Source organism: Dermacentor silvarum, chromosome 11, assembly GCF_013339745.2.
Source record: "Dermacentor silvarum isolate Dsil-2018 chromosome 11, BIME_Dsil_1.4, whole genome shotgun sequence".
In the NCBI taxonomy this organism is placed as follows: Eukaryota; Metazoa; Arthropoda; class Arachnida; order Ixodida; family Ixodidae; genus Dermacentor; species Dermacentor silvarum.
In genome coordinates, this window is record NC_051164.1 from 91,011,615 (window position 1) to 91,037,590 (window position 25,976).

The 25,976-nt window shown below is 48.3% G+C and overlaps 1 protein-coding gene across 1 annotated transcript in view; it reads left to right on the forward strand.

Moving 5' to 3' along the window:
* The window catches only part of LOC119433231 (Na(+)/H(+) exchange regulatory cofactor NHE-RF1), a 64,381-nt gene that overhangs the window by 22,509 nt on the left and 15,896 nt on the right, over positions 1-25,976 (forward strand). Inside the window, exon 2 of the mRNA XM_037700382.2 lies at positions 24,811-25,191. Within this exon, the coding sequence (XP_037556310.1) occupies positions 24,811-25,191 (381 nt within the window). The remainder of the gene's footprint in view (positions 1-24,810; positions 25,192-25,976) is intronic.

Genomic DNA, 25,976 nt, shown 5'->3' on the forward strand with positions numbered 1-25,976 from the left:
AAGGAAAAATAGCGCTGTCGAGAACGGCATTAGGAGTATATAGGTGGTCGGATTAGATAACGAAAGTTGCCGGCGCAGAATGGAGCGGAACTGACTCTAGACGGGTAATTGAAGTTAGCTGGGAGAGTCCTTTGTCCTGTAGTGGACATAAAGTGGGATGATGATGACGACGGCGACAAATGTTGCGACGTGGTTCAAGAAGCCTTAGCTTTCTTTCCTTCTTTCTTTCTTTCTTTCTTTCTTTCTTTCTTTCTTTCTTTCTTTCTTTCTTTCTTTCTTTCTTTCTTTCTTAACGTAGAACACGCGCTGCTGACGTGACGAGGACGACGTGTCGGAATGTTCCGTCCTTGCCGCAAGCCACGTGTCCGAAAAGGCTGGCGTAACAAGACGGAAAACTCCTCTCGCCTTTCTCTCTGCCTGGCATCTAAAAAAGCGGTCGCGGTGGGGTCTGCACGCATTGTAGCACGGAAATTATTTTAGCTCGAGTCCCATTGCGAGCTTCGAAAACCTGCTTTGACCTCTTAAGGTGGTTAGGTGCAAGGTCTTTCTCAGTAGCAAGGTCTTTATAGCTAGCCTCGCTCTTCGGTGATTCAGGCGGCCTGCGAAGAATGCGCTGTACTGCGGTTTTTGAAAGCGTATGTCGGCCTCAGTGACCCGCAATAAGAGAGTGACTGACCGCAGCCTCGTTGCCAACCACGGTGCCAAATGATATACCACGACACGGTTTATCTTGTCGTAATAGCTGCAACCCAGTTCAAACTTCGTAGTACCCATATAGTATCCTGGCTACAACTTCGTTGCAATGTCTCTCCATTAAACAGTCGCGCTTAACGGAGACATGGATTTGTGTAATCCTCTTTTTTTTTTACTTCAGACGTTCTTGTGGCGTTATTATACATTTCCGAATGTCCAAAACTGCCATACATTTGTAAACGCGCGGAGGCAGTACGTTTGTGCGCACGTGCACGATCATATCGATTATATTGCAATATTTTGTCGAAGATGATCCACTCGCAAAGTCACACAGCGGTTTGTAGCCGTAAGGACGACGCTTATGCAGGTCGACGTGCTGCCCAACATTTCTCACGCTGGCCGAACCGCCACGCTTTCATCTCCCGTTCTAGCGCTCGAGTTCCGTCTCGTAATTTTTCTACAGGAAGCTGTATGAAGTGTACAGCCGAAGTCGTCGCGCCCTGCATGCCGTGCCATTGAGGCTAAGACAAAAGCGCCCGGCACGACGCACGAAGACAAACGCGCCACACGGAAGCGCGGACGACGGTGCGCCCGTACCACTACTATACTACTACGGCGGCGGCGGCGACGGTAGGCGCGACACGACCGGCGCGCGCACCCACATGGAACGCAGGCACGCGCCAAACCAAAGAACGCTGCGCAGCGCGCGCCCCTTGCTCCTCGGCGACGACGCCAAGCGCAAACATCGCGAGCGCGCGAAGGACGCGACGGGGAAAGGGGGAAGTAAGCGGAGAGAGAGTCAAACGCGTGGTTGTATGCGTGTGTCGGGGGCGCCCGTATATACGACGGGGCCAAGCGTGGCCGACGGCTGCGCGCACGCTTGCTTGCTCATACGCACCTGTGTCCACGACGGCGGGGACAACGGGGCGAGACGCGACCGGCGCCGTTCGTCGCCGGCGCGCACAGTTGTACAAAGTGCGCAACAACGACGGCGATAACCCGGCGCGAGCGAAAGGAGAGCACGGCTGTCGCGACCGTTCCGGCGCGCACATGATCGGCGCGCCGGCGCCTGTTGCCGATTGAATAGAGAGCCGGCCTTAAAACGGTCGTTATTTTATGTATATCGAATTTTCGCTATAACGAATTACCGGCGCGCCGTCGGCTGTTGCCGATTGAGTAGCCAGCCGGTCGTTTAAAACGTATACAGTTTTGGTCGTTATTTTATGTCTGTCGAATTTTCGCTGTAACGAACTGCGGCCGTCCCTCGTTATAACGAAATCGTTTCATTCGAAACATTGTTTTATTCGAAGTTTTTTTTTCCCGTGGTCCCAACCGCAGTGCGCGAGTTTTAGACCTGATTATTCAGAGCGCTGCACCAGATACGCCGGACTCGTCTTTGAACGAAGCGCGCGAGGCGGAGAACCCATAAGGGGGATCCGGGGCAGCGTTACACGATGGCCCTTTGCATTTCTTCGTATACAAACCTGGAGGTGCCGAGAGCGTTGGTAAAGTCAGGCACCAGATACGCCGGACTCGTCTTTGAACGAAGCGCGCGAGGCGGAGAACCCATAAGGGGGATCCGGGGCAGCGTTACACGATGGCCCTTTGCGTTTCTTCGTATACAAACCTGGAGGTGCCGAGAGCGTTGGTAAAGTCAGGCAGTGTACAAATTCTAGCGTATTTGACTTTAACGGAAGCCAAATTTCTAAATATTCCTGTAATGCAGTTTTCTATTTCGTTCATTTCGTATGTATAGGCTACTTGTGATGATGATGATGACGATGATATGTTGGCATCCCCTATGAAACGGGGCGGTGACCAGTAGTCACCCAGCCTTCTTGAGTTAATCAGGTATGCTATGCATTTTTTTTTTCATTCTAGCATCTACCTTGTACCGATACACATGCCTGTAACGAACGGATCCGTCGTATCACACCGGTTGTGTGAAACAGTTGCAAATTCACTGACGCGGTCACCTCGCCGCCACATCGCGGCATCAGATTTCGCACGGCAGCTGGAACGAAGGCGCCTCTGATTTCCGATAAGCGAAGACTGGTGTACAGTCGTCGCATGGTCGTCGGCAGGTTTTATGCGGCCGACACAAGCAATCATCATTCCATCGGAGGTTAATTGTTAGCGTCTGCGCCGGTTCACGGACCCCTACGCGCGCGCTGGCGCGGACAATGGGGTTGCGCTGTGTGGCTGTTTCGCCAAACGCAAGCGCCAAGCGTGAAAGGAAGGCTGTAAAAGAGGGCGCCGGGTAGTTTATTGCACCTCACGACCCAACGCACGCTCCGCGGCGTTATACAGCGGCGCGCGGTCATTAGAGTTTCATAACGAAGTTACTTGAGAGAGAGATATCTGACGCGGCGATCGTCTATGCAGCTACCGTGGGAATCAGTTAGTGGCTCGCGAATTTCTCATTCCAACTGGCCGCGGCTTAGCAGATAACTGCGCAGATATTACTCTTTTTTCTTGCGATAGATATCGTTTGCACTGTTTCGTGAAGTGTCTTTGTTGTAATACTTAATCGTTGTTGTCAATGATCGTTGAGGAAGGTACTGCCGTTTGATGTAATACTGTCGTTTATTCTTTTCAAGTTACAGTAATACAAATAAGCACTTCCTTTAATATCTTAGAATCTCGCCAGAGCGTCCGTTATAAGCTGCTTACGCACCAGCTCCTCCAAGTCGTTCTGCCTCCGTCCTCTCTCCCAGCTTCCCACAGCCCCCCTCCCCGCCTCCTCCCCGAGACGTCCCTCCCGGCAAGCCCAACCAAAGTCGTAAATTTGAGGAGAGTCTCGGGGTACGGGGAAGCCGTCGGCGGAGGGAAGCACCGTTCCGTTCTTACGGCAGAGCGTCTGGAGTATTTAAACTAGCGATACAAACAAAATAACTAGAGAAACACAACAAAAGAACACCAGTGAGTACAAATGTCTCAACAGTCTTGTCCGAGGCCACCTGTGTGTCATATGTACTATCGACCAAAAAATGTTTACGGACCAAAGGATCTGACAAAAAGCTGAATGTCTCCGCAGCCTCAAAACGCAGCCTGACATTCCCATTTCTAGCGTCTACTGGTACATGCGGACAACATTGTGATGTACGGTTTTACTGGCTACTTTTAAAGGCTGCTCGGATATTTAGCGTTTTCTGAAATCCCGTGGTCCGTTAACTTTTTTTCGTCGATAGTACCTCCGAGATGTCTAGTCACGCAAACTGTTACCTGTGATAGCGAGTCACAATCGGTGTTCGCAACTGTTCACTTACTTTTGTCCGAAGACTCTTGTGTGGCGTGTCTAAACACGCACAAGAAAAAAAAAAGGGGGGGGTGGGGGGGGGGGGGGGGGGGAAATATGCAGTGGTCTGCACCGAACTCTAGGAGGGAGTACAGAGTATAAGTTCTGATATAATAATACTGGTAAAACACCACTTGTATGCTACGTAGGTATATTCTAGTAATAATATATGCAGTCTAAATTATTGTGGCAGATGGAACGGTGGTCCCTATAGCGTCGCTAGACGTATCTTCAATCTTAAGCCCCCACTTTCCGGCTTTGATCCCACGCATAGAACTAGTTCCTCGAACGTTGATGTTCGTGTCATATATTTAGGCAATTTACCCATAGCCAATTCTCTCCGGTATTTCCAAGGAAACTTCCGATCAATGCGTGTAATAGCGCGTGATCTATCGCTTTGAATGTCCCGCACTTTGGGCAATCTGTCTCGCCTTCGTCTTAATTTTGCGCTCGCCGTTGCTTAGCTCGCCGCCCGTATCGATTACCGCCGATGTTTTCGCGCCGGACAAAGTTCAGCATCGCGGCCATTCAGGCTAATATAGGCACTCGGAAAAGCAGGAAAGGCCAAGGAGAACCATGAACCGTCTGCGAGGACCCGTCTAATGACCGGAAGTGCCGGTGGTTTGTCTTCAGGGACATCCGGCACACCAGGGATTTCGGTTGAGGTATAGAGCGCCGTAGGGAGATGACCGAGATCATCAGGGCCGCCGGCGGCTCGGTCACGCTCTTACCACGCACATTTTTTTAACGCGAAATAGGCCTCGTGTCGTAGAAAATACGGCGTCGGTCCCTGCGCCGGCGTCCGCGGCCAAGAAAATCATCCCGAACCACCCCGACCACGCAGGCCATCCGCGTGGCGCAGAGGCGCTGGTGTTTCACTAAGTAGCCGCGGACAAGGAGCGACGCGTGAGCCGGGGCATTGTCATGATGTGACACCCAAGCCTGATTTTCCCACAATTCAGGCCTCTTACTGCGCACAGGATCTCTCAAACGTGCTAGGATTCCCTGGTAAACTTCTTTGTTTACCGTCTGACCATGTGGCACAAATTCCTGATGGACAATGCCTTTGCAGTAAAAAAAAAACACAACCAACATCACCTTCTTTTTTCACGGACTCATGCGTGCTTTTTTTTTTTTTTTGGACGAGGAGAACCTTTGGCCACCCACTGCCAAGACTGCACTTTCGTTTCAACATCATAGCCATAAACCCATGTCTCATCGCCTGTTATGATGTTTTTAAGAAAGTTTTCATCGTCATTGGCAGCGGCAAGCAGTTCTTGGCTGATTTCAACACGGGTCTGCTTCTGTTCGTCAGTCAACAAACGCGGCACGAATTTTGCACTGACACGACGCATCCCAAGTTTATCACTCAAAAGTTCATGACGTGATCCTACGCTGATACCCACTTCGTCAGCGACGAATCACAGTTCGAACTCTCTCGACGTGGTCATCATCTGTGGATGTGGAAGGTCGTCCAGGCTTGGGATCGTCACCGACCGACATTCTTCCGTCTTCAAAACGCTTGAACCAATCATAGCACTGCGTGCGACTCATACAGTCCTCCCCGTATGCTTGGCTAAACAACTGAAATGTATCTGTGAAAATTTAACCAAGTTTGTAGCAGAACGGTCACCCACACACGCTGTTCTTCCAATTCCTTCATTGTGACTTTGGCACCAATTCGAAGAACAGCTTGTTCATGTGCTCACTTCAGCGGCTGTAGCTCGCCAAGTAACGGTCAGAGCGAAACGCGGCAAAGTCGCAGTTAGTTGTCTAAACCTGCCGCTACATGCGCTCAGTAGCCGCAGCGCGCTCCCTCTGCTGGTTGGCGTGCTATTTCAAAAGTTAGGTTTCTGTTTGAACACACAGAACACACAGTTTGAGAAGTTGACTATATATATAGACACCTATAGTAGCGGGAACAGGGCAAGAGCAAGAAGAAAGAAGTTCGCGTGCTAACCGCTCCACTCGGTAGTTAGCTCTCGCCGCCGTTTTATCCAGAGCCCAGCTGCTCTCAACAAACGTCGTCAGCCCCCTTTAAAGGCGCCAGGCAATATATATATATATATATATATATATATATATATATATATATATATATATAACCTAGAGGCAGTAAGGGTAAAAGCAGACCAGTTCAGGCTGGTGCTCGCAAACAAATATTGCAGCTTTAGAAAAGGAAGATAAAGACAACGTAGAGGTAATGAATGAAACCGTAACTAGGTTGATCTCAGAAGCAGCACTTGAAGTGGGAGGTAAGGCACCAAGGCAACCAGTTCTCCCAAGAAACAAAGGACCTAATAAAGAAACGACAAAACATGAAAATGTCCAACTCAAGAGATCAGATAGAATTCGCTGAACTGTCAAAACTGATCAACAAGAAGAAAGTAAGGGATATTCGAAATTATAACGTGGGGAAGATTGAGGAAGCCGTAAAATATGGACGCAGCATTAAATCTGTAAGAAGAAAGCTTGGCATAGGACAAGGGAAGATGTATGCACTGAAAGATAAGCATGGTAATATCAGCAATTTCGATGACATAGTAAAAGCAGCGGAAGAATTCTATACTGACCTGTACAGTGCCCAAAACAGCCAAGCTACTTTCATTCGAAATAGTGATGAACCGGATACAGAGGCTCCTTCTATAACTAGCGATGAAGTTAGAAGGGCCTTGAAAGACATGACCAGGGGAAAAGCTGCTGGAGAAGATGGAATAACAGTAGATTTAAACAAAGATGCAGGAAATATCATGCTTGAAAAGCTTGCGGCCCTTTATACGCAATGCCTCACAACTTCAAGTGTACCAGAGAGCTGGAAGAACGCCAACATTATACTAATTCATAAGAAGGGAGACGTTAAAGAATTGAAGAATTATAGACCCATTAGCTTGCTTTCAGTATTGTATAAAATATTCACCAAGAGAATTTCTAATAGAATCAGGGCAACACTCGACTTCAGCCAACCAAGAGATCAGGCTGGCTTCAGAAAGGGATATTCTACGATGGATCATATCCATGTCATAAATCAGGTAATCGAGAAATCTGCGGAGTACAATCAACGTCTCTATATGGCTTTCATAGATTATGAGAAGGCATTTGATTCAGTAGAGATACCAGCAGTCATAGAGGCATTGCCTAATCAAGGAGTACAGGAGGCATACGTGAATACAGGAGTACAGGAGGCATACGTGAATATCTTAGCGAACATCTACAAGGATTCCACAGCTACCTTGGTTCTCCACGAGAAAAGTAGAAAGTTACCTATTAAGAAAGGGGTCAGGCAAGGAAACACAATCTCTCCAATGCTATTCACTGCATGCTTATAAGTATTCAAGCTCTTAGACTGGGAAGGCTTAGGAGTGAGGATCAACGGCGAATACCTCAGCAACCTTCGTTTTGCAGATGACATTGTCCTATTCAGCAAAAATGGAGACGAATTACAGCAAATGATTGGGGACCTTAATCGGGAAAGTGTAAGAATTGTGTTTGACAAATTGTAGCCGCGGAGTTCGCAAGGCGGATCCACTTGGAACGAATTCTCGGGATGACACCAGTTTCGGGATATTAATTCCAGAACTTTGCGGAGAAATGCATTGGCGTTCCAGTTAACTTTGTGCTTCAATGCATAAAGCGACGTTTTGTTAAGGAACTAACTGGAACGTCAATGCATTTCTTCGCAAAGTTCGGGAATTCATATCTCGAAAGCGGTGTCATCCCGAGAATTCGTTCCAAGTGGATCCGCCTTGCGAACTCCACGGTTACAATTTGTAGATTACAATATGGGCCATCAGGTCATTAGTGAAAAACTTAATTACTGAATTTTTATTAATTAGTCGATTATGCATTTCATTTTTTTTGCGCAAGTAATGTCCGCCGCTTCGAGCAGACCAGCTCATTAACTAGAATTGGGCTATCTGCCACAGGCAACCTTAAATTTTGAAAGTGTTCGCTGAAACACCCTATATATATATCTTTGGCTGGCAAATACGCTGGCTAATCCCGTCGCGTTTTGCGGCTCTTCGAGGAGCCTATATATACGGTTTACGAAGCGAATCGATCGGCATTTCGGCTCCGCCTCGGGAAACACCGTTTGCACGCGCTGAATGGGGTGCAACGATCGGTGATTGTGTCAAGCGTTTTTTTCTCTCGCGTCGTGCGTTTCCAGGTCCGCGCAGTAAAACCGGTCTGGCTTCCGGCCATTCGATCTATAGACGCCGGTCGCCTCACGCGCCGCGTGCGCGTTTTCACAGACGCGGTCGCGTTGCGACGTTTAATGAATGATGCATGTGCACACAATGCGGGATCCCGCTACGTGACCTTATATACAGGGTGTTCCAGCGAACGCTTTCGGAAATTTTAACGCGATAGCGTCCCGTGTCGCAGAAACTCCGGCGTCGGCGTTGGCGGAAATAAGCATGCCGAACCACATCATCCCGAACCGCCCCGACCGGGCAGGCCTTTCGCGTGGCGCAAGGCGTTAGTGAACAAAAATTGAATTTCTCGAAGTCAAATCCGCCAGAAAAATCGTAAAGTACGACTTAACCACAACCTACAAACGTGATAGCGTCGGATTGTAATTTGAATATACGAAAAAAAAAAAAAAGCCGATAAGCAGCCAGGCATCTTTGAATGCTATCGCGTTGCGCTCTTAAAGACGAAGCTTAAGCGTCCTCCAATTTTTTCAAGAGTTTCCTGTCGCAGATAGCACAATTCTAGTTCGTCTACTCGGAAGAGGCTGGGCATTACTTGCACAAAGAAATTCAAATGCATGATCGACCAATTAACACATTCACTAAATAAATTTTAACTTATTCCCTTATGACCCGTATTGCAATTTACAAATTGTAGCCGTGGAGTTCGCAAGGCGGATCCACTTGGAACGAGTTCTCAGGATGACACCAGTTTCGAGATATTAATTCCCGAACTTTGCGGAGAAATGAATTGGCGTTCCATTTACTTTCTTAACGAAACGTCGTTTTATGCATTCAAGCACAAAAGTAACTGGAACGCCAATTAGTAAAGTTAGTTAAAAACTTAATCAGGGAAGTTTTGCTTTATTAGTCGCTGTTCGCTGAGACACCAGGTATACCGGGTGTTTTCAGCGAATTCTTTATTAGCTAAACGAACGCAGCAGTAGGGTTGAAGAGGTACCTTTTAATGCGAAAGCATTATATGGCTCATGAAGCGGAAAACGCGGCGGCGTGGCCGCAATGTGACAAAAGGTCACGTGGTCACAGAGACAGACCGCGCCGGTGGCCGGGCTATTTATAGCTCCGCGCGTCGCGGCGCTGCCAGTCAATTCGGTGATTTCGGTGAGTTCTGTCGTGCGCTCAGATGGCCCACTCCCAAAATTGAATTAAGGTGGTTTAAAGCGGATTAAGGTGGATTAATGTGGCTTACGGCGGATTAAGGTTGGTACACGTTAGAGCAAGGTGGATTAAGGTAGAGCTTTAATTTAAGGTGATGTCTTCAAGAAGTCATTATGCTTTCGCATTCAAATCACGTGAAGATACTTAAGTGACTATCAATTTCCCTGTTTTTCGTCTAAACAGCATTCGAGCCTGCGTACATTTTAATACTTGCTTAATTAACAGTTAACTACTTTCACTGGCAACGTCTTGCCTGATAAAGCTGATATTGTAAGACCAACTTTACCTTTGTCAGACCACAAGCGCTCACTCCTTACTGGCATTTTTATTTTTTCGGGAACGAATGCATTTCAGAACAGCTTTTTCGCATTTTCGCAGATCTGCGCGTCGGAAACTGTGGAACTAGGCCCTCCATGGTTGGCAGACCTCCCAGGGCAATTGTTTGGTTCGTGGTATATTTTAGTGACGTCCTCGTCATGGACTGGCCCTCTAGCCACCCACTATGCTCTATCCGCGCTCGGTGGCTAGAAATTACCGCTTGCCCATATCGTGTGGTGAGGGCCAATTTCCCACGAGCCTTGCCCTTTCATAGATGGTTTGCACCGTGACCGCCATGTTAGGGTGCTAGTACCTCGAGAAGCTGAGTCAATAAGTAACGTGACAGCGTGATCGACGCGTCTTGTGACGGGCGACAATTTCCTGGAAATCGATAAGTGATTGAAAAAATGGTTGCCGTCACAAAGCGAAATAATACACGCGTGATTATGGCCCACCCACGTTATCGTGGTCGCCACGTTTGGGTATCTAGCCAAGGAGATGTTAAAAAAAGTTTCCGGAGTGGTGGAGATGACGTGTGCAAAGTGAAGCCGGACCGCCGCCATTTTACCATAGGCACGAGGCAACGTTATAACAGCGGAGAATATACGATGCGCTCTCTATTGCCTCCCCGTGCTATCTAAGATGGTTAATTTTGCCATACAGGTATTGTTCGACGTCTTTCTGTCTGTTACTGGTTTGAAGAAGAAAGCCTGAGCTCTCTTCTCAAATTTTAAGGCACATCAAGATATTGGTACGCGTAGGTAAAGGTAATATTTTAGCCAGAAAATGCGAGCTATTATTTTCCAATTAGCCTAGCATTTATAGTAGGTCACCAAAAGCAAGTGAGGTACGGGGCGAATTTCAGCTGTCACGGTCCTTTTTTCAGAGTAGAAATGTAGGCAAACTCTGGCTTATTGACCTGTGCTGGTATAAGAAACAGCGGGGGCTGCCACTCCAGCTAGTTTTTTTCTTTTTTAAAAACCTCCTTGGTACTAACGCGGTGAAAAGCTGCGCCCATGACGTCACGTTCAAACGATCTATTACGTCTACGCTTCAGCATTGTCACGTGACACTACCTCCTATTATTACAGCGAAGCTGTATGTGCCTAGGCTGAAACACTCGTGGTCCGACCAGAGAAACCCTTCGGCGGAAATAAACCTATCGAAAATTCGCTCCTCGTTCACTTAGTATATACCAAAATTGGCATGGAAGGGTACGAATGTATGATTAACATGACTGATAGGTCGTGACATCAATAACATCATATGCTCGTCAGTCACGTGACGATTAACGATAATAAAGTCACGTGTGGCGCATACCCGCATTGGATATGCGGGTATGAGCCAAGGACAAGAAAGACAAGGGAAGAAAGAAGCAAAGAAGGAAGGAAGGACGGAAAGGAAGACATCACGTGTGGCTCATACCGGCGCCGCAAATTTCAACTTCGCTGGTTGAACATCTGTACTGGGTGCATGGCCGGTGAATTTTTTACATGCGCCCGTGCCGCAATCCGTGCAACCGAGGGTGCTGTAAAGTAATCCAGCGCCGGTCTCACTCCGCCATTGCCCCCGTATACCTTGGGCGTCGGACGGCGTCGCGTTCGGACGACTGCTGCCGTTATTGTCTTTCTTTCTTTTTTCCCGTTCCTTTTTTTACGAGGTTCAATGGCGCGAGATTAGAGAGCTGCCCGCCGACCTGTTTGCTCTGAGGCGGACGGAAGGGGGAGGGGAGGGGGGGGTGGTATAAGCTCGTTGCCGGTGGTGTTGCCGAATTTCTCGGCGCTTCGCGGTGGTTCGAGACGGCGGAAGTAGGCGACGGAGGAGAAGATCGAAATACGAAAACAGATAGATGGGCGAAGGAAGCCACGGCAGAAGCAGACAGACATAGGAGGATGTACCGTTCTCCGATCGGTCGAAGCGATTGCGCTTGAGAAGCAGTTTGATGTGTTTATATTGTTGCTCGCTGAGAAGAGATGCCGTGTTTTTTCGAACCTAACCATCCCTTTGTACTTCGGACGGAAGAGAGAGAAACATGAATTGAAACATGAATTACGTGCCTGTATAAGCAAGCAGTTTTTTTTTTTCCTTCTCTAATGTAGACGGTCGGAATTAAACCCGATGTCGTGGTGAACTCGCTTAAAATGGAAGCTTAGACAAGTTGATCTTGCACGTCCAGGCGCGATCAGACCCAAAGCACCACTTCTATCCACTCCTCCATAGGAATCCTGTATGCCCAATTTATTTTTAGCTCGCGTACCCAAGAGTATGTTTTGCGGCATTCTTAACCTGTATAGATTTGCTGACGACCGTTTAATGCCTATAGGCACGTTCTGCAATATCGGACAAAAGCTCTCCGTGATCGATACTTTGGCAGCATGTAAGCAGATTTTAGAGAGGATCCGCGAAGTTTCCGTGAACACGTCTATTGGATATTTAGATTCTATCTCCTGACGACGTCTGTAGGGGGATCTGAACACTCGCAGACGTAGATTAACATACGGTAATCAAGGACGTGTTCTAAAAGTCATGTTCAGACTGGCCACAGCAGTGCTTTTCGCAACACATTGACCATTTAAAGGCGGCAGGCTATCGATGAACACGTCCTTTTGTCTGTATAGCGGAGGAAAACCTAAACGACGTAAAATAAAAATCGGCTTTGAATTCCTACCCGCATCTTGTATCGCGCTATATCAGAATGATCGCACGGCGAGCCAGATGGCCAGATGCATCCTTTTCTATGCCCTAATGAAGTGGTGATCTTGCAGAGCCACGCTCTGCAAGATCACCAGCCTTTGTCTCGCCGCAAAGGTTAAATTTGCACTCTCGACTCCACATCGTGCCTTAATATGTGTAGACTGGCCGCGATTAGTCTTTTACAAAAGCAGAAGTCTTAATAACCTGGCATATCAGCTCAGAAAGCCACTCGACATCTTCTATAGAACATGAAGGCGACAGACTTGAGTGCCCGACTGTAGATGGGCAGCTGCACCTTACAGAGTGAGTGTGGTGGATCCTGAACTCTTGCCTTTTCTCTCTCTCACTACGCCATCTCCTTTCCCCACCTGTGGGGTAGCAAACTAGACAGTCAAGCCAAGCTTCCTGTCCTTCCTTCTTTCTTGCTCTCTTTTAAATCTTCAGTTTGCATGGTCGAATGTCGAAAGGGATTGATCTATACGAGAACACACTTGTCGTGCGGAAGGATGCAGGCCGGACTGACTAGCGTCCAAGCTGAAAATATGCGGTGGCGTCAGTACGGAACTTAGGATAGACGGGGAATTCCACTTCGCATTCCACTGTCGACAATGTTTGAGTGCACTCCTAACTCTGGCTTCTTCTGTGCTCCTAGTGGCTATGCAAGATGAATCACTGGATCCTGGCAAGCACTGCAGGGAGGCAAGACTTGATTTTATTCTTATCTTATCATCCGCCATTCAAGGCCGGCTGATCGCAATGATAAGGTGGGCAGGGCGCCGATCGAACCACCCACGAACCGCGAGAAGGGAGATATCGTTGGAATCGTTGCAATATACCGGCCCAGTTCGCCACCTTGTAATAGATGCAACGGCGAGAGAAAAGCGAGGACACGAAGGGTACACAAACACAAGCGCCGACATTACAAAGTACATTTTGTGTCTTCATGTCCTCGTCTTCCTCGCGTCATTGCGTATATTACACAGTCGAACCCGGATATACCGAATCTGAAGGGGATCGCAAAAAGTTCGATATATAGGTAATTCGATATATCAAATAAAAATGTTATACAAAAATTTTAAAGGGAATTTTACTGCTGTTCGTTATACGCAATAATTCGTTATATGGGGGTTAGATATTTCTGGGTTCGACTGTATAGTTATGTGCCAACTAACCCAAGCCTCAGTACTGTCGCTACCTTACTCGTGCGTAGGAGGACATGGAAGAGTGAGAGAGAGAGAGAGAGAGAGAGAGAGAGAGAGAGAGACAGTTTAGATTACTCACACGCACTATAGACAAGGCACATCGTCCCTACAGCTGGGCACCGGGGTCTGTTGCTTCGAGCAAGTGAATAATCGCTCATAGGGGATTTTGGCAGCCCCTGTGCGTAGCTTTTGGATGTTAGCTCTCTGCCGACAGGAAGTTGGCCCGATGCCTCGAATAAGCGATAGAAATGGCTTCGGACGATAAATGAAGGGGTTGTATTGGAGTGCTTACATTCGAGAGGACGCGGTAGTTCCGCAGTCATCCCCGATGGTTGTGGCGGTGGCAGTTTGCGTGTTGCACTTGGGCGCGCGCTACGTGCGTTGTCTCGTAATGGCGGCCGCACACGGAAGCGCGGAAGGGGGGGGGGGGGGGGGGGGTCGCGGCAGTGAACTGCGTGTACGGCTGCGCTAAATCGCCCCGGAGCGGCCGATTGAAGGACGCGAAGAGGAGGGAAGACGCGAAGGACGGACACGTCGCGGATAAAAAAGACTCTGCAGCGACCTTTGTAACGGAGGGCGCGACGGATAAGCGAACAATTGCTACTTGCGCGCGCGCGAGGTTTCGAGAATACGGTATACGCTATGTGAAGGACAGTATAAACGAGTAGTGTTGTAGGAGCCCTACGCCCTGGCGGAGGATCTTGACGTGAAAAGGTCGTCCAAGGGCGGTTTCGTTTTAATACGCTAGTATTAGGTGTGTCAAAGTGCAAAAAATAATAAAAAAAGTTTCATCACCTAAGCTGGAAAGTAATGTTTTCGTTTATTTGGAGGGAAAATTGATTAGTGATTGATATTATTCGTCGCAGTCAGAGAATGGACTCTCGGCAAAAACATCTGGGTTCCAGCAAATAAGCGCAGATACGCCATGCAGTCTCTATTAATCAGTATAAGTCAACGAAATAATTAACGAAGCAATCGATCTCCAAGCAGCCAAGCAATCGAATTATTTGTTTTCGTTAAGCGTTCCCGTGGCTAAGCTTGACCAAGTTTTTTTTTTTTTTTTTTCAAAGCAACACAGACATCTGAATGTACGTGGGCGCTTTTTGACGCATTCAGCCTCCAATGGGAGAAAGCCTCCGCGACTGGGTATCAGAACTCCGGTATTATATCTATCGATCAACCAATGAATCGATCGATAGAGCATCACTCGACCGAGCCATTGGCCTCCCATTTCACAAGTTCCGTTTTCACTGCTTTTGTCTTTTAATATTTTACTGCCGATACAAGGTGTCGCTTGCAGTTTTCGCGATAAACCGACCTCCTGCGGCGCACCGTTGCCGTTTTGTCTCTTACCTCGTGGTTCTCGAGCATATGTATTGCGCACGCAGTCTTGCGCGCGCTGTTTTGAGATTAGTTTCAGTGTCAGCATCTGGCTATCTAGAATGTCGAAGACTTTAGCACCCGCGGCAGGAGCAGCATGCAACAGCGGCAGGAATGCGCTGCAGGCATCGCAACAGCTGTTTACTTAGCCGAGGCGTACATCTGTTTTTATGCTCTCTCAAAGAATCTTTTTTTTTTCTAATCCAGAAAGCAATGGTATATTTAGTGATTTCATTCTCCCTCCTAAACTGCTGCCTTCCTCTTTTATTACTCACGTGTCACATTTTAACCATTCGAGATCCGAGAGCGGGGGTTGGAGAAGGTTTAACGAAAACCTGAGATGTACTGTGAAACCACGCATGCAGTTAAAAGTCTTGCTGTTATGCTCACACACACTTTATGCTTATGTGTCGGCGGCATACCTCTGGAGGCTGGAAATAACAAAAACGTGCTGCTATCATGTGATCTGCAGCCGAACTTCAGCGCTATACGCAATACTCAAGAGGGCGATGAACCTCACTTATCTGCATCTGTCAGGATTAGTCCGCAGTGGACTACGTAGGCTGCTTGCACCGCAGGTCCAGTTAGGTTCATAAGGACGTGGAAGGATAGACAGAGATGGATGGAGCGACAGAAAGATGGATAGACAGAGAGATAGAGACGCACGCACCTACCAACGCGCTCAACGCTTCAGTTATGTCTCGCGTCAAAAAACCTATTTTGTTGTTAAATATCATGGCTCCGTCATCATCATCAGCCTATATTTATGCCCACTGCAGGACCTAGGCCTCTCCCTGCGATCTCCAATTTCCCCTGTCTTGCGCTAGCTGATTCCAACTTGCGCCTGCAAATTTCCTAACTTTATCATCCCGCCTTGTTTTCTGAAGTCCTCGACTGCGCTTCACTTCTCTTGGTATCTATTCTGTAACTCTAATGGTCCACCGGTTATCTATCCTGTACATTACATGGCCTGCCCTGCTCCATTTCTTTCTCTTAATGTCAATTAGAGTGTCGGCTATCCCCGTTTGCTGGCTGATCCACACCGCTCTGTCTTATGGCTCATATATTCGTGACTCCGTCATATTTCGCCCCATTTCCTCGTCAAGCATTCTTTTTTTTTGCTATTCTAAAAGGCCACACACGCCAGCCGAACAGCGCAGTGGGGCGTGCGTTTCTGTCCTGGTGTTTGCGCATGGCGTGGCGCTCATGTTTGTGAGTGCGTACGTGCCTGTGTGCGTGCGTGTGTGTGATATGATGCGGCGACAAACATAGAAAACTGGCTGCTTGCCAGTGCTCCGCCCGTCTTGCCCATTCTCTTACATCCCGTCAACGCGTTATTTCTAAAGCCATACTCTATTCAAGGCTTACTGCGTGGACATCTAATGGCGGGCACTTTCAAGGACGTTTAGAAGAAAAAAAAAAACAAGCCATCACGTGACGGGAGACGTCGAAAATATGGGCACAATGGTCCCTTCGAGCTGACCAAATCTAATAAGCGATTACAGTTACACGTGGAAATCCTGTCACGCTCGCGAACTCCGTGACCGGCTTACACAGACATGCTCTATAGGCATGCAGAAGTCAGAATGAACGCTGGTTTTATGGCCCCCATTGTCCACTGTTCATTATGACGTCCTTCGTTGGAAAGGAACTATACGCAACACCGCAGCTATAGAGAGCGCAGTCTCACGCGTCAACGAGTCCTGGCGAGCCCTGCGACCAGCGAGAAATCTCAGCCGCCATACACATAGTTCGAAACCTCGTATAACTACATCCGCAACCCACAAAGTGCGGCCATTCTGCGACGGTGTCGCGTCTCGCCGCGCAGAAAACAGCGTGAATCACATCCTCGCGAATCCGGATTGCGACAGGGCTGCAAACACACGCACCCTATAGCACGAGCGGCACAAAAATAAATAAAAAAATAACGATAATAAGAGTGCGGCTGTAGTGGGCAGTTGTGCGTCGGCGAAGCCAGGTCGGTTGACGCGTAGCTCGTATTTCTATATCGAGGTAGGGCTACCGTTGCCGAAGTGATCTTGTACAGATTCACGATCGTATATATGGCGCGCCTTGACTATAGAGACGCTGCGCTTAGAGTGGGCCATATGCAAAGCTTTTCTTTCTTCGCCGAACACTTTCTTTTAAAGGAAATAGGACCCATGCTAGGACCCATGCGGTTTTAACGCGATAGCGTTTAGGGCCCCGTATCGCAGAAAATCCGGCGTCGTCAACCGGCGTGTGATCGCGGGTGGCAGAGAAAATCATCCAACCACATCGACCGCGCAGACCCTCCACGTGGTGCAAGGTTTTGGTGAACAAAAATTGAATTTCTCACTGTGAAAACCGCCAGAAAAAGGGTTAAGTACGACTTTACCATTCGGCGTCGGATTCGGCGTCGGATTCGCCGTCGGATTGCTTACCAATCGGCGTCGGATTGTAATTTGAATGTACGAGGAAACTCAAGCACAAACCCCTTTTCCAGCATTTCTACCAGACCTGCGCGCGTCGGGGCTATAGCAAACAATTAATAAAATAATAAAGAAAGGTGCTAGGGCCTTCACATTTTAATATAAGACCACTTATATTGCCCCTGGAAAAAGTCTTTCCAGCAATGCATTTCAGTTTAAAAGTGAAGCCGACTTTAAGGGAATCGGTGCAAGCTTGGTCTTTGTAAGCTGGCTTTCCCACGTTCAGTGTTGCAGTGAATAAAGCCTACTTGCCGTGTGCGAACGATGCGATGCGAACGGGTCCCGATAACGCTATCGCGTTCTACTCTTTAAGGCGAAGCTTAAGCGTCCTCAATTTTTTATGATTTCTTGTAACTTTTTAAGTGCGCATAATATATATATGTAGAACTTTGTTCCAGTGAAATATATTCGCTGTTATCCGGTGAAGTGTATACCACATGCCTCTACATATTATCCTGAACATTGCTTCTCATTACTCTTCCTGGAACCACGTTTAAGTATGGCACACATCGTCCCTGGGCTGTCGCAGTAAAGGAGTTGAGTCTAATTAGGAATCGCTGAAGTGTGCCGTTTTTTCTGCGAGTCGTATTTCCCCGTCAGACTGCTTAGCGGCGGCGGCGTCTTCGCCGCAATCGCTCGTTTTGGCAGGCTGCGCGGAGAGGAAGCTGATTTGCGATTCGGCCGCGTCGATTGTGAGATTGACTAATAGCGCCGCATGCGTTGTTGTTGTCGTCGCCGCCGCCGCTCGCTCTCCCCCCCCCCCTCTCTCCACCTTTCCAATCTTCGATGCTGTCTTCCCTTGCTCCATCGATTCTTGCTGGCCAACCCGATTGCCAAGCTTGCCCGCAGCGTCGCTCGTGTCGCGTGCCAACTATATATATATATACACTTGATATTCCGAGCGCATCTGTTTTGAATCGGAACGAAGAGCAGCACGTTTTTCGCATACCTCCGTCACTTCCTTCTTAAGCCGCAAATGCGCGTTCCATTCTCACACGTGCTTTGGGAGTAAATAACATTCCTCTCTCTCGCTCAGAACAACTAGCGGTATTGCTCCTCAAAATTCGGTTTATATATATATATATATATATATATATATATATATATACGCACACATATTACGTGTGTGGGTGGGTGTACACGCACGGAGGATACGCACCTATCTGCGTTTGAAAGATTTACGATCGAAGGAAGCGCAGCCAGCTTGAACCAAGGCCAGATGGACCTGGCAGTTCCTCATTTATTGCTTGCCTTAGGCCATCTATATTCACAGCCTTAACCAGTCGTGTCGTTCGCGACGCCACTAGTCACTGTTGACGAGGTATGCATTGGGAAATTGCTCTCTGCAATGTAAGATTTTATTTATTTTTTTGCACCATACGAGCCATGCCGAGGTTGCGGGTTCGTTTCCCGCCAGCGACGACGCTGGATTTCAGAACTTAAGCCGCGAATGTCGCTGATATATTTATGGAAATGAACATATGTAGGCTTTTGCAGGCTGCTTTTGCATCCAATAGAATTGTTTTGCCCATATGAAATTTGTGTTCCACGCGCATAAAAAATACACGTTTGTTTTCTTCGGCCTTGTTTATTTAAGAATTAGAAGCATTTTGTTTCGTGTAAACATGCACTCTATATATAGGCAATTACTGAGAACAAGTGAAAGGCTTGTTGCGGGAAATACTTTTTTACCGTGCTTAATAGTGCGCCGGCATCCTGATGCTGACACTGCTTCGAATTTCAGGCGAGGCTATAGCCTGTTTGCACCGAATAAGTGCTAATGCAGTGGTGAAAGTGCACTTCACCGATGAAATTGTTTCGTGTTACTCGTGACATCAATAGTGCTGCGGCACTGTACAATCGCAAAGGCAATTGCAAATCGAAGGCTGCCCACGGAGCACGAGATAGATGCGTTCTGAGCAATCCAGTGGCAGTCGAGATCACGTAAGCGTTATTAAAAAGCGGTGCGCGCAAGGCTTGCTAACACTTGGACAAGGTGGACAGCCTTCGTGTAGAGTATATCACGCGTACTAAACATTATTAACGACATTGGCGCGCCAAGATAAAGACAGTTCATTACAAGACAATGTTGTCCGACGTAATATCGCCGGCTGTTGTCCAATATTGGGGAGCAGCTGGTTACATTGATTGGGGCGACGTGTATACTGTACCAAGCGACATTTTAAAAACCAACATTGGCAGAGCGACGGATATAGAATGGTTTGCTAAAGTTAGCCGTGTGGAATGTAGAGCCAGCTACTGTTGTTGCGTGGTACCTTAACACTGGCGTAAAATGGCACGACCGGTACTGTAATATTACTGACAACGTTGAGCCTTGGTATAGCCTTGAGTGTCGTCATAACAATATTGGCCCGACGTTCTGTAGTACTTTCTAGGCAGCGTCCCTTTGAGTAAAATTGTGTTTTTGTAGGCAGGCCTGAATAAATCTCGCCTGTTCGAGATTGCCAGGCTGATCGCGTAGCGTGCGCTTCCTCCTGTCACGTGACCACCTCTCTTTATAGACGCATCCACGCGCCACGGCTACCGTAGGTGTCGCAAGAGAAGGTTTTGTTTCCCGGCGATTGCTCAGCGGGACGCAAGCGGGGTCCGCGGAGGCGTCTGTTATAGTGCCGAGTATCCTCGCCGAAGAGGAGGGTGTGTGAAGTCCTGGTTTTTTAATACTTCCCCCTTTGTTAACTTTGCGTGCCGCAAGCGCTTGAAGGTCAGAAGCAAAAAGAGGGGCAGCAGAATCATCGTCCGGAGGTCTCATTGCATTAGGCAGCGTCGCATATGACAAGGCGCGATGTCGTAATACGCCAGCGATAGCAAAACGCCGCTCCGACTAGGGAGTTTCGGATTGTCTGTGCGAGTATAACACCATCATAAAGTCACTGGAGCTTTTCCAGTGACCTTATACAGACTGTGATTATTGTGAGTGAATTCCGCTTTGAAATAGGATGGTCGCATGTGCCACCATATACTCCAGCGTATACTGTTTTTAAGTTCACGTGCAACTTTACTATCGTTAGATACAGTCGAACCCGGATATATCGAATCTGAAGGGGATCGCAAAAAAGTTCGATATATCGATAATTCGATAAATAAACTAAAAATTTTATACAAGATTTCAAGGGGATTTTACTGCTGTTCTCTGTGCACAATAAATCGTTATATATGGGTTCGATATATGCGGGTTAGACTGTATATGTTCTAATTCGAACTTCTTGATGCCTGTAGTAATAAATGCATATAAATACATTGCATCGAATTTCGTAAGTTAGTATACAGGATGTCCTAGGTATACCGTTAGCTAACCAGGTTCTTAAAGAGGATGAGATTGATGCATCGGTGTTCGCAGTCACAATACGCATATGAGGATGTCCTCTCTATTTTAGTCAATTGTCTTTAACCATCTCATTAACAATAATCGTTTTTTTTGCTTATGTTCGAATGCGAAAGTTTTACAACGCGCTTCAGTTGTGTTCAGTTGTCTCACGCTTCAGTTCTCACTTTCAGTTGTCTGTTACCGTGTGTGTTTTCGCTTGTGTGTCTCGCGTATGAGTGGGGTCGTTTCATGCATCATTCTCGTCATCTGAAGTAGCTAGCATGCTAAGCGGAAGGCCTGACCGACATCTCCACCATCCATTTAAGACTGTCTCCCTCTTAGAGCGTCATCGAACACACTTACCACATGTTTGCATACAGCGCTGCCTCTCGCGCACCCCCTTTTCTTGGCTTCGAATGTAAGCTTACAAGATGGACTTTTTTGTCTACGAAATAGACAGTTACGTCAGAGTTCTTCCGGGGCAATATCAATACCAATGCTTACTGCGAGGCTAGGGGACAGACCCAGAAAACAGTTTCTTTCTTTCTTTTTTTTTTTTTTCGCCTGAACGATGTGACACACTATAACCGGCGCCCGCTGTGACGCAGCGCAGCCTTTGTTTACACACATGGAGCGTGTCTATTATTACGTACGAGTCAGTGCACTTTCAAATTTCGCGGTCTCGTGGACGTATAAGTCGCATATGATGAGCCTCGTTGCCACTCCTTTTCTTGTTTTCTCATTTAAGGCCACGAGCCAGCCTCTGCGAAATAAAACAATTAATCCATTCATTCATTAAAAACTCCAGAAACAAGTCCAGTGTCTGTCCGCCAGGACCATTCTTTTTTGAACTATGTCAAGATGTCTGGAGAAATATCTGGCTAGATAAACATCTAGATAAGCAGACATGTATGTTAGATGAATGTAGATAGATAGATATAGATAGATAGATATAGATAGATAGATAGATAGATAGATAGATAGATAGATAGATAGATAGATAGATAGATAGATAGATAGATAGATTAGCTTCATTACGCTAAAATTGCTGATGGCGTGCGGAGGGGGGACCCTCCACCCAGAGCCCCGTTTGCCATCCCAGCGTGACGAAGTGCCTATAGACTTCACCGACGACAGGCGAAGGAGAAGTTGCTCTTGGGCTTAGGTTCGCATGACGCGATGCTTGAAAGCCGTTCCGATGCCGGCCGAGAAGACGAAGCAGCCAGCCGTACCGTGGAGGAAAGCGGTGACGTCAGAGCTTATAGCGTCTGGTGACCTGGCGCACGGTTCTTGGAAATAGCCATCGCTAGCTGTGCCGCATCGGTGCGACTTGCGGGAATATTTTCTCCTCCCAGTGCAACGCTCGGTTTCCCCTTGCGAGCTCTCACCGTTACGGAAAAATTGAGTGTATGCCACGTATAAATATTGCACTTTCCTCTACGCTTAGGCACTCAAGCGTCTTTTTTTATTGCTGACGGGAACCACGAAGACATAACTTTGCAGCGGTATAGAACGGGCAAGACTTAATTGCCGGAAACTATGCGACCGCATCTACGGGCCTGGTGTGCGCTTTCACTCCCCCCCTCCTTGTTCTTCCCGCCGCTTTGCCCCTGATTTTACGTAACCATTTGGAGCACAGATGAGTGGGACCATAGAACATAGTATATTTGCAACTGCTCACCGTGCATTATCGCGTACGTTTGTCCGTACCTCGAGCCAATATCGCCTCAATGAGCTGTTCGGAAAATAACGTTGATCTCTTCTCTCGAGCAGCTTGCCCTGCTGTTCCTATTTTTGAGTAAGGCACCCCTTGGGGCGTATATCTGTGCTAGCTGCAACTATGATATTTGAGATTTTCAGCGCTTAACGCGGCACTTGATCTCTGGGGTGCAGTGCAAGCGGGTGTAGTCGCACGTCGTTTTGCGAAGTATCCCTGATACACAAAATTTTTAAGGGAAGGAGGGGGGGGGGGGGGGCATGTGCTAGGTGACCCCCCCCCCCCCCCCTTCCGCACCCTCTACTTTTGCTGACGTCACGTCAGTGCATGCCGGCATCACGAAAGTGACTTGCACCCGCTAGGGGCTCCTGGGCTGTGCGGACTTCAGCCATTTAAATCTTTGGTTGGGGATAGTTGGCTAGCCGTTTAATCTGGAAGTGCGTGCCACATTTGAAACCGGGAAAATGGTTGTCCAATCACTTCGAAACACAAATTACCGCGATGCGGAGGCTTTATTTGCAATATGGGTGCCAAAGCGTACTGCTCAGAGCGGTGTAGGGGTTCTGAAAAACCCCACATAAGGAAGGACGGGACGGGTCAAGCCTCTGCACAACAGACCCGTCGTCGACTCCCCAGAACCTTGACCAAGACACGACCCTGAGATCGAGTGAATCGTGTCGTCTAAGCAATGCTCCCGTCGTCTAAACAATGCTCCCGTCTTGCTTGGGAGCATTGGGAGCGTGGATTGACAGAGGCAAGCCTCTGTCCTCTGTCAATCCACAGAGGCTTGCCTCCCCCCCCCCCCCCCCCCCCCCTGCTCTGCTATCGCATGCTATAGCTAGCGCGCCTCGATGGTCGTCTTCGATTTGTCGTTCCGGACTGCCCAGGACTGCCCCAGATGCTGCTTAGGCGACGCTCATTGGCTGAAAGCACCGCCTCGGGCAGTCCGGAACAGTCAGGCACGTACAATCGAAGAGGCTCAATGTCCTCATGCAAGATTCCGCGGCGGCGCCACCAGTTTGCGGCGTGTGTCTGCGTCTGTGACCGCGATGAACTGTGTTACGTTCACCCTTCCGGCAGCAAGTTTTCTAGAATCTAAGCGGGTAAACCTCTATTAGTGTACAGCGGGAGGGTGAAACAAGAAGGCTGGGGCGGATCGCCGTCGCGTCTCTTTGTTCTTTTCTCACTTTTCTGTTTCATAACTGGGACAGGCGTTTCCAGAGCGCGGTTTCGCCAGCGAAAAATGCGCGGGCGAAATTCCAGGCCAGGCATGTCATCGACTCCGCGCTTTCTCGGTTCTCGGAATTAAAGGGCGTATTCTTTCCAAGTCCCGTCAATTAGCCCCGAGTGGGCCGCGCTCATATCGGTGCGCAGTTCTGTGAGAGCCGCTGTACAGCTCCGCGGCATTTAGGAAAAAGTATATAGAAACAGAGGTGACATATTTTAGTCAGGCTCGAATTGTTAGCTGGCAGAGGGCATTGGCAGCGCATATTTCCGCACGCGAGACCTCTTCACCTTGCGGATCTCAGCACAACTCGTTGGCACGAAGCTTTGCTTCAGGCGCCCAGCGTTCGAGTTTGCGAATCATTCGTCCTCGCACTGCCATCTGCTAGCTTCTTGGTAGGGCCAGATGGTAAAGGCAGTGCCCGGTAAGGCGTTGATGCCATTTTCGAGCCCTGGACTAGAACGAAATTTTCCTGCACCTTTGACTTGATTTTTTTTCCAGGACACCAAGAATGGGTCGTAGGTACTGTGTACTATCACGCCGAAATGAGACCCGTAAATAAAGAAACGAAGTAGTTAATTACTCGCAATTGCAATGCGTGATGGCGGCCCAACGTGTTCGAGAGTCTACGGAGGAATCACTCCCGTGTTTCACCCACCGCCTTATGTGGAAGGGGGAAATCAGACTTGTAGTTTGTTGCTCGTGCTGACATTTCGTTCCGGTGTAACAGAACCTGTCCTGTCCAAAAAAATCTCATACGATGCATATACACCATATCGAGTAATATCATGTGATCATGCGAGAACACGTAGAAACCACGTGCTGATACGAGATTATTGGAAATATGTAGCAATGTGTCATTTTTATAGGGCTTGTTTTGTAAGGATTTCGAATTGATACGAATTTTCCGACTTGATAGAAAATGCGGATAGGAATTTCGAACCGAAATGGTTGATACAAGTTTCGCGGTAATACAACTCATTCGTATTATCGCGAACTTCCTATCAACCGAGTCTCGATCGTTCAAAGGTTTCGCGTCGTACAAGTGGAACCCGTACTTGCGCGCAAATTCAGCCCCCGTTGTTTCAACCGTGTTCTTGTCCCCGACGTCGCTGCAGGAGGAACCAGAGGAGCCCGAGAAGGCGACCGTTGAGGGCGACGTGGCGGCGGCGAAGGCGGAGGCCGAGATGCTGCCCGAGGACGCCCCGCAGCCGCGCCTCTGCCACATGACCAAGTGGCGCGACTTCGAGGGCTACGGCTTCAACCTGCACGCCGAAAAGGACCGGCGGGGCCAGTACGTGGGCAAGATCGACGCCGGCAGCCCCGCCGAGTACGCGGGGCTGCGCGAGGGCGACCGCATCGTCGAGGTGAACGGCGTCAACGTCCAGCAGGAGGCGCACCGCGACATCGTGGAGCGCATCCGCGCCGTGCCCGACGAGACGCGGCTGCTCGTGCTCACGGCCGAGGGCGAGCAGTGGTACCGCGACCGGGACATCGAGGTACGTTTAACCTTCGCGGTACTGCGAAAGAACTTCGGTAGGAACCGCCGATAATGATTTTCGAGGAGAGCATATTGGCTTCTTTGAAATCTGCTGGAATTTCGTTGAGTTTTTCCTCGTCTCTCGCTACACTCGCACTGCAATCTTCCTCTTACTCTGTCTCACCATCACCACATCCACTATAATTCCTTAATGTGGGATCGGCCCCGTTTTCATTGTGCCATTCCTGAAATCGGCCCAGTTTACTATTTGGGATTGGCCCACCTTTAATGGTGAGGAACCAACTGAGCAGACACACCAAAACCTGGGGAGGGTGGCAAAGAAGCACGCGGTGAGCAGGTGAGTGCGCGTCTCCTCCCGTATCTTTGGTCGCCGACTCTCAAGTGTAACAAAATTGTATTCTCATCGAAATTTTATTTGTCCTATTGCCCAATGTGATGGGAAATTTTGCAGCCCCTTCCGTGTAAGAAAAAGTCCTTCGGTGACTGTACTTAGTTGCATAAAATGTAACCTTTCAATATAGTGAGATTTTGACATAACGAAGTAAAATGCCGATTTTAACGGCTTCATTTTCTTGAGGTTTAACTGTATCTTCACCACTAACCAATAAGCAAATGTCCTTTCAATAAATGAATGCCCTCAATATTCTTATCCGGCCCTATGCTATTCCGCTGGAATCTGCAGCTGGAGTGCTTCCAGTGAGAGCTGTTAAATTGTGCCTGCTCTTGATGACCAAACGGTGCTGTGTGTTGAAGATGCTAAAACTGCACCTCTCAACCTGCATA